At 34.3% G+C, this 15824-nt stretch overlaps 2 protein-coding genes across 3 annotated transcripts; one reads left to right on the forward strand and one right to left on the reverse strand.

Annotated features, from left to right (window-relative positions):
• Positions 1-210: 210 nt before the first annotated feature.
• On the forward strand, positions 211-3421 carry LOC105347800 (40S ribosomal protein S18; the record flags this gene model as incomplete). Its single annotated transcript, NM_001305367.1, is given in 6 exon segments — positions 211-230; positions 233-234; positions 609-707; positions 825-911; positions 2567-2760; positions 3306-3421. Coding segments are annotated over 5 exon segments (458 nt in total), but the record flags the coding sequence as incomplete, so codon positions are not given.
• Positions 3422-10779: 7358 nt separating this feature from the next.
• LOC136272704 (heat shock 70 kDa protein 12A-like) lies at positions 10780-13615 on the reverse strand. Of its 2 annotated transcripts, none has more exons than XM_066074914.1 (5): positions 13478-13615; positions 12886-13223; positions 12562-12783; positions 12300-12450; positions 10780-12170 (listed from the first exon to the last, which is right to left on the reverse strand). In XM_066074914.1, the coding sequence occupies exons 1-5, from the start codon at positions 13515-13517 to the stop codon at positions 11497-11499; spliced, it is 1425 nt and encodes a 474-aa protein (XP_065930986.1). In that variant the 5' UTR covers positions 13518-13615; the 3' UTR covers positions 10780-11496. The 2 variants fall into 2 exon arrangements, with proteins under 2 accessions (XP_065930986.1, XP_065930987.1); XM_066074915.1 differs by having other exon boundaries at positions 10781-12170; positions 13381-13517.
• Between the last annotated feature and the right edge of the window lie 2209 nt (positions 13616-15824).

Raw genomic sequence — 15824 nt, forward strand, 5'->3', positions numbered from 1 at the left:
TTAGGAAATGAAAACCAATACCAGAAGGAGTTCCGAATACCAGTAAAGAAAATATTTTTAAAATGCGTATATTTTCCTCTTTAAATGAAATTTATTCTACCAGTTAAAAAATATTGCAAATCTGTGCTAATTAAAAAATAAAGAGAGTCATTAGTTAAAAAAATTAATCCGGAAATAATGTTGGGTTTTCGTATATTACTTGTTGAAGCCCTTTTCCGCTGAATTATCAACATGGTTGGTTCCTTTTAAAATAACAAGTTAAATCCCATTCCATCTACGACGTGCAAAGCTCAAAATAAAAATTAGAAGTGCCCAAACTGTGCAAAAATAAATGAATTTTTTTATTTGTTGCATATTATCACTGTATACCCATTAGTTTGATTCTCACACTACTGGGAAATGTGAACTGTCAGGTTTCGAAAGATTTTTCGAGCTTTGTATGTAGTTTGGGTAGTAAAGAAGAGAACGAGCAAAAACATTTCTCGCGTCTGTAAACTGTCTAGTATGGTCTGCAAAGGAACCCACGTTTCAATATTTTTCGAACACATGAATATCGTGTTGGAATCTGAAGCGAAAATACGATTAACTGTTTATGAAATTTCTTTCAGGCTTTGATACTGCCAGAGAAGTTTCAGCACATTCTTCGTATCCTCAACACAAATATTGATGGACGAAGGAAAATTATGTTCGCTATGACTGCCATCAAGGTAAGATAATTCTGATCAGATTACTTATTGAACAAGTGAATCAATCTAATAAAAATTAGATCACATCAGAACCCTTCATTCATGATCTACTTAAGGTATCATTTTTTGCTTTTCCAGGGTATCGGTAGACGATATGCTAATGTTGTCTGCAAGAAAGCTGATGTAGATATCACAAAAAGGGCAGGGGAACTATCAGAAGAAGAGGTAAAAATATTTGTGTTGTTTAGATTATGAGAGATGTTACTTTTATAGACATTCAACAAAATAGGTGAATCATGATGAATTAATTCAGCATGTTCCACATTTATTTATTCATTTCTTTGAAGCTTTTCCATCCCAAGCAGAAATCTAATTATTACTGTTCCATCTTAGAAACGAATACATAAACATTGTTATCCCCTTGCGCAACTTGTTGCGAGGGGGGGTATAGCATCACTGCTGTGTATGTATGTGTGTCTATTTTTAAGTTTTTTAGCAAAGAACTATTAATATATGATACAAGTTAATTTTGGCTCCCATAATTTGTCATTTTTCAAAGTTTTTCGGTATAATAAAATGTTATGATATTTTTTAGAAGAGTTGATGTAAAATATATTTTTCACCTATTTATTTGCACTTACTGGCAGTATATGACGTCAAAAGTGAAGTTATTTCTATAATTCAATCAAAATTAGTCAAAAATTGACATTTTTTTTTATCTTTCTATGAATGGGAAATACAGAGCGCATGCTTGAACAAGGAAAATTTTTGTCACTTATAAGTCTTGGCTAGATTCATCACATATTATTATAAAATAATTTGTTTGTTCAAGCATGCTCTCTATGTTTTCTAAAAGAAAACCTGCTTGAAAACAAGCTGTTTTATTCTAAAAAATGCAAAAATGGCGGGAAAAGGTTGTTTTTGCGATGTCATATTTCTAAATTGTGGGAGTTGAATCAAATTGAACATGATAAAAAACGTCACATATATATATATATATATCTGTACAAAGAAAACAAAGAATTACAGTAAAATGATGATGTTCATTTTAGGGGGCCATTTTAGGCCCATATCATATATAGTCCATTGAAATAAAATCCTCTCATAAATGTTCATCAAACTTTGTACACTTCTTTGGCATGGTAAAAGGACAAACCCTATTGATTTTCATTTCAGTTGATTAAATATTTTTTAAATTATTGTTAAAAAAAAAAAAATGAAGTTAAAACAGGAGTTTATGTACAATTTGACAAAAAAAACTGTGTAATGTTAATAATTCTGAATTGCCTTTTTCAAATGTAATTATTGGTAATAAACAGCAATGTTTACTAGTTCGCCGGGATATGTACTTAGTTGATATGATCAAATCCTGTGAAGCCCAAAAAAGCTTCTCAGATTAATTGATCTTGTGACCACGTGAACTTTTTAACATTTTGTTTACTTCCCTATTGAAAAGATGACACTGAAAGTAGTTAAATGCTGTACAATTCCAAGCATTATCGCACAATTATTAGCAAAGTATAATTTCTTAAAGCAGATATTAAATTATCACTGTAAAATTTAATTAAAAATGTAAAAAAAAAAAAAAATGGTTCATTGTAAATTGTTTCGCCTAGAGTACAGCATTCATTTTGATACTGGCATATCATTTCGCTGAAGTGATAAAGAATAATTCTCTAATCAGAGGGTCAGTGTGTAGCTCAATGTATTCTGTAAAAATCTAATAGAGTGGAATTTATATTCTGTTCAATTATATAGTGCTGAAATGAGGTTTTTTTTCTTTTTATGTTAATAAATAACAAGTTTTTTTTTTAATATAACTGTTTCATTGTTTACATTGAATTACCTATTTATAATCCAGTAAATGTTTTCTGTTTCAGATTGACAAAATTGTCACAATTATGCAGAACCCTCGTCAGTACAAGATTCCTGACTGGTTCCTTAACAGGCAGAAGGACATTAAGGATGGTAAATTCAGCCAGGTCATGTCCAACACACTGGACAACAAACTCCGTGAGGATCTGGAGCGACTAAAGAAGATCCGAGCACACAGAGGTCTCCGTCACTACTGGGGGTAAGTCTAACAAACATCTGGCTCAAGTCTTGGTAATCAAGACAATTACACACTGCCCCCAAAGTCTCTGCATATGTGTCATTCATGTACTCTACTAAGAAATGAAAAGCCAGTCCACTTAGAATCTACAATCCTTTATCATTGCTTTTGAATACATTATGATAACATGAAAAGTAAACTGATATGAGTTATTTTAATATTTTTTGCACAATCATGATCAATGAATGCTATTTGTGTAGTGGAGTATGCTTTTATTAACAAGGGATTAGCTGTTAGATGTTTTCAACATAAAAATGATATCTATTCAATCCTTGTGATGGATGGTGCCATACTTTTCATAATATTAATATCCCAAAAAAGTGGAGTGGCTAGTTGACTATTAGATTGATTTTCCCTTTAATGTATGTGATTGAAATTTAATTTTTGATCTAGAACTGTTCAGATTCAGCATACATGTAGATATATTATTATAATTTACCAATATCTGTCGAAGATGAGGTAAAGTATGACTTCTCTGATCACTGAGCTGTTTTGGTGTTTTTCAGTCTAAGAGTGAGAGGACAGCACACAAAGACCACAGGAAGAAGAGGAAGAACTGTCGGTGTGGCCAAGAAGAAGTAAACTGTGTAAATGAGGGAGGAAAAGTAAAAAAAAGTGTATCAAAAGAGTGTTTTTTGTTATCATTGCTAGATGTGTAACCTGATAATCTGTACTTGTATGATGAGCTAAAAAAGGAATCATTCTTTGAGTATTATGAGGTGATAATTTCGGTCGGGGCGTGATCTAATCCAATAAAGCCCGATGGGCTTTATGATGCATTTGATCAGGCCCCGACCGAAATTATCACCGGTTGACAATGGTTTTCTCGGGGTGTCAATTTCAACTCTTACCCTCCAAAACAGGCACTATTTATATATAATACATGTGATATGATATTGTATTCCGATCAATATTTATCATATGATATTATCTTGTATATGATTTGGTACAATATCATATTGGGTATTTCATATGATTTGGCATATGATAAAAAAGTAGGATTTGATTTAATGAAATATATTATTTATGCAATACTGTATTAATATCATACAATATTGTATCATGATTTTATAGAATACTATTATATGACATGATGTGATAGAATATGTATTAAATGATACAATATATTGCATTGTATGATAAAAATATATACAATATAGTGTGAAGATGTGCATATTACAATAGTGTATCATTATTTGAAACCATAGTGTGCCATATTATATAATATTTTAAAGTACAAATATATTAGGTAGAGGGTGTGTGTGTATATATATGTGTGTGTGTATATATATATATATATCTATAGAGAGAGAGAGGAGATAAATAACGCCAAGTGCATGTGATATTTAACTTTAGTTTTGATAAAAAATGATAGTATGGTGATAGCATAAGGGTGATGCCTTGTCTCGGTGAGCTCTGTGATCTCTGATTAATTATGTTTGCCGAATGTGTTTGTTGTGAGTGATTTGTGTAAATCTTCAGATATTATGGATATTCTGCCAGTCATTTGAGATAACCGTTTAATCCGTTAAACTTTCCTTGTTGAGTTATCTATCTTGACTCTTCAACACTGTCGTTCAAACTATAATAATGGAACAAGTGGCATAAATTATATAATACTAAAATAATCATAGAAATGGCTCAATGGGAAAAGAAATGGCATGTATAAGGCCAGTCCAATCCCCAGCTATCAGAATGAGAAATGTACTCCCATTTTCTGAGGTTACAAATAAGATACTAATACTCTTCTGCTTTATTTTCTGAACATTATATCATGATCCCACACATTCTTTTGTCCATATCTGTTAAAAAATTGTATAAGCAATTACATTTAAAGGAGTAGATTTCGAAAAAAAAATGGATGATTAAAAAGGGCAGAAATTAAAGAAAACGACAACCCACGCAGTGGAGAAAGAGAGAATTTGGGCCCCGTCTTTCACACAGAGCTCAGGTATATGCAGTGAACAGAAATATAGTTTAAGATTTATTTGTAATTTTAAGGGAAAAAAATAATTTAAACCAAATGCCTCCATAAAGGAAGTATGGGGTATACTTGATCACCTTGTTTGTCTATCTGTAGACAAAAATAGAACTACTGTGCGTGTGTGGAACACTATCTTGAAGATGTACATCTGCACTTTTCATTTAGCTAAGACAAAAGTTTATGAATTTTCTTTTTTCTTGGTGTATGTATGAGCGATGCGGTTCACCCAAGACCTCTAGGGAAGGGGGGGGGGGTCTTATTGTGACGCATTCTTCAGTGATCGATGGGCTGTGGTAAATCTTATTCAATAGCGTTGAAAAGTTCTGCTGTAATTGACGTTATTGACGTAAACATGTATGTTTACAGATCGTATTTTTCCTGTCTGGCTGTATGATTCTTGTAATATTATGTGGTCAAATATCACAGAACTCTGCTTTAATTGTTCCGAGTATGTGTGTTGCCCATGCAAGAGTTACCGAACATTTGACAAATATTCACCGTTTCATCGCCTCCGATATCGCATGGTTTTTGGCATTTTGAGCTTTGAACATTTTTAATCCTTTAATATATTTTCCTACCAACGTAGTTTATTTCAAAGGTGATAATATGCTGAAAGATGGTCAGATGATCGATTTTAGTAGACCTTTTAACAAAAAAGAACAAATATTTTAGATTGGACCACCAGTGGATTTTAAAAGTAAAAAGCTTTCTCGTTTTAACAGCGGTCATGAGTGTATGTCGAATTTTAGAACCCGTTAATTACAAGTCAGAGTTGCTGTGCAAACATTCATTTATAAACTTATAATTCTTTTGGGTATATCTTATAAATAACATGAACAAATAAGCCCCCTTTTCTCTCGGCCTGCAATATCTAAACACAATAAAACAAACCCTCGTGGACTTTAATTTTGATATACTCTTTAAAAGGTTGTCGATATCGGCGCTGGAAGTCTGTATGTTTGTAAACGGGGGAGGAATGGAACTAAATTTGGTGTTATAATAGACAGGGACGAAGTGAAAAACAGAACGAGTGGGGAAAGTAGGCATTGTGCATTAACGTACCTGACGGATATTTACTTAAAGAATAAATGGATACCAATATAAAGAGGTTTATGCGTTACAATACTGAAGTGGGAATACGTTAGTTTACGGCTCATCTTTATTGAAAGGGACCTTAATTTGAAAGATCTTACTGAGGATTTGAGGAGTTTAATTTGATTTCTGGCATGCATCATGCGAACGTGGTGTGAAACTTGAGAGGCAATATCTGAAACTAGTGAAGGAGAATTTTTTGTTCCAAATGGCGTTTTGTGTAACTTGGACTGGTCTTAATCACAAAAATATCAAACATCTATATTCAACGAAAGAAACTAAATTTCCAAACCGGCGAACGAGAATTTACAACCCCAAGTCTCTCTCGTTCGAGGTATCAGAGCGGACAGGACCAAGAAGGGAGAGACGCCGACTTTATACGTATGACGAGAAATACGGCGCGAGTTTACCTCGCGCCCCGGCGTTCCGTGATCCGCTTCCGTCAGACTACGTCAACGGCATGGTGGACCGGCTAACGCGGCCCAACCCCTACAAGCTGACGCCACGGGCATGCGCACATTACCAGAGAGATTTCGCCAAATATAAATACGAGGAGGAGGATCCCAGCGACATGTGGCACCGATCACCAAGTGAGGTGAAGGGGATAGTGAGTCGTCTGATGGAACCTAACGTCTGCACGCGCTCCCATTACGCATTCACCATGCACGATGCAGATGATGACCCAATGACCCCAGTCGGTTGACTTTTGGACAGTGCTGCCAACTGTTGTGCAAATCCGCTCAGCATTTTTTTGTTTAACATTTGCTTATTTGGAATCAGTATTACATATACATAATGCATGGATGTTTCATCATTCAGCTGTTTTTGTATCTTAGAATTCTTTCTGTTACCAACATTTTATTGTATTTTCATAAAAAGATAAACTTTCTTGGCCTCTTGACTAAATGGTAAAAGGAAAATTCGGGACTGAGTGAGTTGTGATATGTATCTAATTTCTTTTCATAAAAATCTTGACTGTTCAACTTTAAATGGATATGTCGATGGTATGTTGGTTCATTAAGTTTGAGGTAATCTTTTAAAAATGCATGCAGATTGTCACCGAGCCAAATCTGCCATATGTGCAAGTAAAACATTTTCAATTTTTGTTCTGCCGAAATAACATATCTGCTGATCAATCGTGTAATGTTGGCACTTGATTTTAAATACCTACTACACTGATCATGCATAGAAAAGGATACATTTGTAAGTTTTAAAAAATATCTTCTAAAGGCAAAGGTGACTCTTAAAATGTTTTGCAGTTTTAAATGCTTAAGTAAAACTAGGTAAAGACCCTTTTCAAATAAGGAAACATTTTTTCAAAATGAAGGTATAAAAACAATTCCATCATATTCGAAAAAGATATGAATTCAGCATATGCACATAGTGCCTACTGGACCTAAAAAAAAAAAATTAAGCTAATTTTCAACAGTCATTAGGGTTATCTTTTTATCACATAATTCATAGAGAGTTCCGGGTTTTTGAGCATCGATCGTTATATTAAGACGCGATTTAGGTCCCTGGTGAACTTTGAACGCAACTACTTACAAGTTCTTAGTGATTTTAGAACTAATCGAGAATTCTCCACGTCAAGTCGTCAAAGATCGAGATTTGAACACTTGAAGTACATGGTATCATAATGTATAGTTAAACAAACTCATTCAGTTAATGATTCAGTCAATGGCTATTATCTGAGAACGTCAGAACGATTTGACAACCTGTTTCTATATCTCTTGAAATAACGTCTTGTATCTAGGAATGACCCCCTACTGGCTCAAAATTCGTCATATCTCGTCAGGAAATCTTTCTTGCGTCCTTCCTAATTTTATTTAAACAGAAGTATTTAAACGGGTTTTAAAATCTCCAGAAAAAATATCCAAAAGTGATTTAAACCCTCTTTATCCATCTCCCCTTCCTACCTTTCTTAGATTGTATTTGCTAGAAAAGTAAAGTCTACCCACTTGAAATTCACTGATTTCGGAATCATTAAGTTTTATCCTGTTTGGGTTCCCTTGGATTTCTTGGTAACGCATATATACATAGGTATAATGGACATTGTTCATCGCTACTTACACGTAAACAATTGGTTTGTAAATCTTTTAAACAAGTTTTCATTGTAAATATTTCACTTATAATACTCTCATATTTTAGCCAATATTTATATAGAGTCGACATCAGGAGATTGACTTCTAAATGACCTTAAAAATCTTCTTTTTGTTTCTTCTTGTTTTTTCGATTCATCTTTTGTAGGTGATTATAGATAAGTTTATTTCTACTCCATACATTTATTACAATATTCGAATATATAGAATACATGTGAAATAGTTATAAGTATAAAAATTTATATATAACAATTTTGCATAACTATGGTGTTCCGATGGGGCCACTTCGACCTTCGCACTTTCGCCTTTAGATCGAAGATGCGAGAGTGCGAAGTTGCGAAGGCGAAAGTGCGACGGCGAAGGAGCGAAAGTGCGAAGATGCGATGGCGAAAAGGCGAAGGAGCGATACTACTATCGCTCCTTCGCCTTCGCAACTTCGCACTTTCGCCTTCGCCTTTTTTATGGCATTCAGAAAGTCTCGGTCGATTACATAGAATTTGATGCAGGCACCGTACTCGCCAAGGTTTTCCGATTAATCCATGATATTATTTGTACGCATGCGCTAGGCCATTGTGCTTACTATGAATGTTTATAAATATTCTAATGTGTATATGTGACATATATGTTTACCAGTGCTGGCTATGCCTAATTATTATATAATCCGTATAAAATGTTATGTCCGCCAGAATGTATACTTATGCACTTCCAGACTCCTGTCACTTACCAGCTGTCTGTTTACCGTGGATCAAACACAGAAACATTCTAATTTCATTAAGCGACACTCCTTGCTCATGTATGGACCTAGAGGGGGAGAGGGGGTCCGCCCCCGGAAAATCCTGTATTAATAATTTCACACATACAGTAAAGGGGGAGAGAGGGTCCGGATTCCATCCCCCGGAAAATGTAATTTTATTAATTATATATAACAAAATCTCTAAAATATGTCTCGGACCCCCCCCCCCCCCCTTCCCTCCTTAGAATCAGTACAGTCTGTTGAAAATTAATTCAAAAAAGTTAATCGTCTACCTCATATGTCCTTTTATACAGCTGAAATTGTCTTTAAACGATAGAGAGCTCTACAATTATAAAAAGGCGAAGGCGAAGATGTGAAGGCGTGAGTGCGAAGTTGCGATGGCGAAGGAGCGATAGTAGTAGTAGTATCGGAACACCATACATAATTCAATTCTTATTATATATTTACCGTTTTGTCTTTTAATTTCCAAATCACAAATAACATACTATGACAAAAAACTTACATTTTGCATTAAATCAACTCTGGATATAGAATTAGGAATTCATTTGACTGGAGATTTTTGAAACAATTCAACAAGTATAACAACATCAGTGAGAAAGAGAAAAAATCCACTGGTAATCAAAGCTCACCGAGAAAAGACATCATCTATATGAGTCCATAATTATCATATTGTACTAAAAAAAGACGTTAAGAGTTACTTGTATATATTATATTATATTAGGCCTATTATTGTCATCTAAATTTTGATTGTTTTAAATGAAGTGTATGATTAATCATAACCCTAAAACGTTTGTTATACTTAACTGACTTATCAGTTCTCTCGCTCGAAGACAAACGTAAAAGTCTTAGCCCTAGGTAGCATTGCAGACTTACTGTTTATACTTCAATATATACTGACAATATTTAAGGACATATAACATTTTTATACACCATTGAATTGCATGTGATGCCTCATGGACGACATCCTAATGTACAGGAAACCGGTATGGCCATAGAGATGCTACAGACAAGATGCAATGTGCAGATTGATGAGCAAGTCACAAAGCGTCATTGTTCGTTATGGCAAATATATAAGGAAACAGAATCAGCCCAGGAAAGGCCTCGGAGTGGAAAACAACGCTGTACCACGCAGTCAGACTGAACTGCCATCGTGTACTGCAAGCGACGCGAAAACGATTCAACTCTTAAGGAGAGACAACACGCATGGAGTAAACAATTCTAATCAAACTTGCAGAGATAAGCTTCTTGAAGCGCTAACCGGAAAGCAAAACAGACACCCATACGCCCAATTTTGACTGCAGACCACATAGAAAGGGGACTAGAGTTGGCAAAAGATTTTGCAAATTGGCAAATCCGTCATTTGAGATCCGTACTCTTTACGGACGAATTAGAATTCTGTTTGTGTTTGCATTTTAATCCACATTAATATTGACAGATGTTCCTTACCACCTTAAGGGGTTGGGAGGGTGGCTTTGAATTTCTCTCAAGTTGGGATACATAAATCCTATTAGTTAATTTTCACCTTTATTTATTTGACTTAGTTTTGCATTAAAGCGAATACATTTACTTATATAACCCTAACCCTGATGGAAGATGTAGAGTACGGAGACAGAAAAAAGTGACTGCGATGTGGATCAACCGTGAACGTGATCGCCTTGATTTAGCGGAGGTTCTGTTTTAAAAGGTCTCTGGAGGCATTTCTATTCAAGGATCCATGGAATTGTACTTAACATTTAAAGTCAGCTGGATCTGATATGGAGTTAATTTTATCTTTCCATGTGAAATTGTGAAATGAATTTACAGACTGTCTAAAATCATCTTTCATTTTTTAAGAAGTGACATTTGGATTGGTGACGTATGTTTGAAGAAACATTTTTATTGAATACTTCTGATTGACAAAATAGAGATCTTTGATAAGTTTGACTTTTGATCATTGTTAAAGTATTCAAACATTTGGAGAATATCATTACAAAGTACCTTTTTTTCTTTTGTGTCAATTTGCGCATCTAAATTTATGTAACCTAAGAACATGTATATTTTGTTTGGCACAGACACAATTACAATCATTGGCAAAGGCCCGATATATTCATAAACAGGTATTGTTTTTATTGCATATTAGTATAAAAGATTTATTATTATATTTCACATTCACATGAGAGGAAAATATTTCTGACAATTAAGCTAGTTTTTATTGATAAATGAGAGAGTTATTTTTTACACTGTTGAAGATATATAACTGAAACAGAACTTAGCCTTAAGGATATCTGATATTTATTCAAAAATATTTGTAGTATGAAAACAAGTATATAAATTTCTTTCAAAAACTGTCCTCAAATTTATAACAGCTGAATAAATGAAATTCATCTTAAATTGCTCCAGTTTAACAATATTACAAAGTCTTTCATGAATTGGAATAGATAAGTGTCTGCCTTTTTCCATTGCAAGAGTATGTCTTTTAAATACATCAACATAAAAACACCGTTCAAAATTATCAAAAACTTGTACGTTGTGATATAATATAGATATATAATGTCGAAATCGAAAGTGATACTAGTAACTTATGTTTCCAACATGCAACGCGTGGTTGTTGAAAAAGTTTGTCAGCATCTCTTATTATTATGTAATGATAAAAATGTAGTACATGGCGTTAGAAAGATTTAAAAATTCAACACGTATGATTTATCCCTTTTTTATAGATCTTCGTAAGTAAATATACATTACATGCTCGCAAATATCTTCGTCTTTTGTTTCCTTTGAATATATTTTTTTCAAAATGATGCAATGCCATGCGAGCCTTTTGCCATTCGTTCTGAAATTATGCTAGGATTGTGGCCAAACAAAACTGCACCCCTTAACACGGCCAATCTAGCTTCTTTGGGCACTACAACTCTGTGGTCGGGAAATTCTGATCTGATGTGCGCTTGCAGAATTGGACTCTCGGAAAATCCACCAACCATTATTATTGTATCTATCTTATGATGTTTTAGTTTTTCTAATAACAGATCCCTAACGTGGTCAACAATGCCAACGCAAGCTGAAGCAAAGAAACATTTCATTAACGCTGGTGTGATTCGCACTTTGTCCCCCTCAAATCTCGTACTTTTGTTATATGTAGAGTTTTTAAATGCTTCCTTTAATTTCTGATTCTTCCGTTCCTCATAAAATCCAGAGAGCATTCCCGGGATTCGCATTGTGATCATCGTTTGATTTTCAGATAATGGCGTCCTCTTTTTCATTTCAAAGTCTTGGAAAAGTTCAATATATTCCCCGGTATACTTTAAACGGAATTCTTCCAAGAAATCTTCACCAAGAATCTCAGTCAGAGTGTTTTTGTAGTCGTTGTCCACACAGGTTCCTCCGCAGTCCCCGCTGCTTGCCTTTGCCAACTCCTTTAGGTGGTGATCTTTTGTGACTTCGTGCACGGTGAAAACAACTACTTCACCTATATAAATATAAATATATATATATATATATATATATATATATATATATATATATATATATATATATATATATATATATATACACACACACACACACCTTATACAGACAGATGTGCAAACTTCTTTACCCTTCGCGGCAATAATCAAGTACTTTTTGCCATCACCGAAGATATCATCAGTCTCATCTAGTTCGGTGGATGTTACTAGTAGTCTACTACAATATATGGAGGCTGCCTCACTCTCCAAAGCCAACACAAGGTTTGCCCTTGGAATTCCAGCCTTGGTTAATAAAATATCACAAAATATTCATTAATAATTCAAAATTTGAAAATAACCCGCCTAAAAACACTTGAGTTTGGAATGATTGCTTTATAGGCGAACAAAGTATACCCTTTCTGCTGCTTCCGTCATGAACTGCTTGGCTGGGTCTGACCACATAGCCGGAACGGTCAGCACCCACCTGATGTCCGTCGTTTTCACTCCTATACCTTTCTTATCCACAGTGTATACCATCAGATCTCGAAAGTACTTGATCGAGAGACTGAATATGTCGATGGCCAACATTTCCTTCTTCTCTGTTATGTCTGCGATCTTCGCTGTCATTTGCAGCCCCTGCGTTAAGGAAACGTTTAGATACAGTTAAAGAAATTATTTAAATAAATCAATAGCTTGGATGAGTAAACAATATAAACTGAATTCTTGTAAAATATTTACGTGTTCCTCTCTTCTCATGGTATTGTTCAGCAACATCTTAAATCGTCGGCAGAGGAAATACTCATCATGTTCTTCGTCTTCGGCGAACTCGGCATATTTAGACTCGGCTTCATATCCAAATGCTACGAATTTTCTCTCGCTGTCCAGAAGAATGGTTGTTGGGGTCTTGTAAGAAATCTGTACGGACGACGGGGCATTCCAGTCTGGGACGGTGATTCTCATTGGATCGTCACAATACTCACGTTTTAATGAGTAAGCAATACCAGAGGAGGTATTCCCAAAGTGCATAGCACAGACTAGCGAATAATGGTCCATTTTGATATATTTATATAATTTGTCTAAAGTGTAAAAATAACAAATAATTTAGAAACTATTGATATGTGTTAATGTCATTTAAATGCGAATACGTTTGGGTTTGTAAGCATAACTATTTTCTATCATCGAGTTATATGCAAGAAAGATAAATGATTTTTACAATCAGTAAAGTTCACTTACGAAACAACTTTTATATTTTCCTAATTTCCTTGTGCTTTTATATTTGTTCATGAGAAACAAACCAAAAAATCAGTATTACCCAATTTTCATTTCTTACCAAAAGCAAAAGTTGCCTTTTCCTGTGCATGTGCGCGCATTATACATTCCGCTTAGTTTATGAGGCATAAAGATACCTCGTAGTACTTTTAAAATAAAGCCTCAAAATTCAAAACAAAAAACTAAAAATGCAGATCATTTTTCTTTGCCGATAAGATAAAGATGTATACATTCATACTTCCTATGCTATACACTATCACAGTTAAAGAGATTGTGATTTCACTCAAATATACTTGTATATGCATTTGTGTTCATACAGTAAGAAATCACGTGGTAAATCATAATATTCAACAGGTCAAAATACACAACAACAGAAAACGCGAACGCAAGAAGAAACAGTTTTTGGTCTGTTTTACCATGAGCGCATGTTTGTCGATTTATCTCCTTTTAACATAAGCTTAAATATATAAATATACAGCTACCATTAAATGGAAAACAATAGACAGACCTGCGCTGACTATGCATTAAGTCTGTAAAAAAAAGTGGGCGTCCTCATTATACTATATGTATGTAGATTCCAGAAAATGTGATGATCCCTACCGATGAAAACGATCGACTTCGTTTTTGTAAATAATGAAGATAATAATTTTAATTTCTATTGATCGACGTATCAAAAAAAAAATTGACCGGAACACTTTTTCATAAATGCGATATATCATTTCCAATTTGTACACTTTAAAACAACATTATTTTAAAACCACTATTTTTTATGTAGCACATGCTATGTATAACAACGTGGCGAAGCCAATACTGTTTTTCGTTTTATGCTATAAGACACGCCCATTTTGTGTCACTCATGTTTTATGAAGTTATTGGGTTCAAAGATTGATTCATATGTTATCACAGAAAAGAACAGTTGAAAATGTAAATATATTAATATGAAGAGCATTTTTAAATATTTAATCGTTTGAGGAGATATTGGCGCCCATTTTGTGTCACACATGTTTTATGAAGTTATTGGGTTTTAGGTTTCAAAATTGATTCGTAATGTTATCACAGACAAAGAGAGTTGAAAATGTAAATGTTTCTAATTAAAACTTGCTTTAAATTGTTCCAGCAATATAAAATTTTACCTGTAACAGTCCGATATTAGTGAGCTTCTTAAGGTGGTATGGGACATCTGTCGATATCAATGCGAATTAAAGTACTTTATAATTGAAAAATTCTTACCGGTTAAGAATTTTCAAATTTTTCAATATTTAACCAAAAAAATAGCTTTTAAAAATATTTGTAAAGGTAAAAATTGTAAAACCCCACCTTAATATCAGACCGTTACCAGTGGTTTAAGTTCTGATACCCTTCAAAATCGGACTGTCTCAGTATGAAAAAATATCAGTTATCGGCCCTAACGGGCCTCAACACTGTCTGATATTTTTCATATAAAACTGTTATCGGCAGATATCCATTACTTAGATTTGACTGAATTAGACGATGAATTGAAGAAATACTGGTTTGACTTATGCTATATCCTCGGCGTCCGCGCCGGTTGTTTTTAGACCTGGACTGCGTTCAAGATCGTAGCAGCCATTAAGACTGAGCTAGGTAACAGCTACGCTGTTGAACGGTAAGCTACATGTAACATAGCCACTAAATAGATATTCGTAGCGTAAATATTTTGTGCTAGGCATCAATTCAAGATAGCAACCTTAGTTACCACTTTGTAACAAACGTGAAATCTACTTATTTAGTGATATTTTATTCATCATATAAGTTGTGAATTTAATATGTATAGTTCAGCTTGAAATTAACAAATTGTGTCCATGTCAATAGTCTTTAGCTATATTTCCAACTTATAGACCTAGATATCTACGACCTAGCATCTTCTCAAGTCAAGGGTTTCTGATCCACTCCGCTCTACATAAACCCTTGACCGAATAGGCAGAGTTTGACGGGGTTGGAAACCTCGCACGCTGGGCGTCATAAAAGTTTGCATGCTCCAATAAAAAAAAAATAAAAAACCTTGTTTCAATTATGATGTTAATTGTGCTCTCATCAATGTTGAACCGTTTTATGATAAAATTGAGACGGACTATTAAGTATTTGACTTACTGCTATCGGTTTTTTATAGTCTATCTTTTCTACAAATTTGATGTAGAGCGGAGCGGATCAGAAACCCTTGACTTGGGAAGATGACGACCTAGCGACTAGGGTAGCTGCTACGATCTTGCACGCAGCTCAGGTGCCACGTCTAAGTTATTACTTTTCCTAACTTCAACAACCTTGCTTGAGTGGTGCATATGGGGATAGTTAAAGACTTAACAGACTTGAATGCCGAGTCTGAGCCATGAATTGTAGATACTGAAGGAGGTTAAGCTTTTTAGACCGGGTTAAAGTTTAAGAACAGGTGC

Source organism: Magallana gigas, chromosome 2, assembly GCF_963853765.1.
Source record: "Magallana gigas chromosome 2, xbMagGiga1.1, whole genome shotgun sequence".
Lineage (NCBI taxonomy): Eukaryota > Metazoa > Mollusca > Bivalvia > Ostreida > Ostreidae > Magallana > Magallana gigas.

Excerpts from the sequence above, each read along its gene's own strand:
- LOC136272704 (XM_066074914.1), bottom strand. The coding sequence starts at position 13,517 with ATGCGCGCACATGCACAGGAAAAGGCAACTTTTGCTTTTG. Across the intron at positions 12,784-12,885 it reads CCATGAGAAGAGAGGAACAC|GGGCTGCAAATGACAGCGAA; the intron begins GTAAATATTTTA and ends TCCTTAACGCAG. Across the intron at positions 12,171-12,299 it reads CTTGATTATTGCCGCGAAGG|GTGAAGTAGTTGTTTTCACC; the intron begins GTAAAGAAGTTT and ends ATATTTATATAG.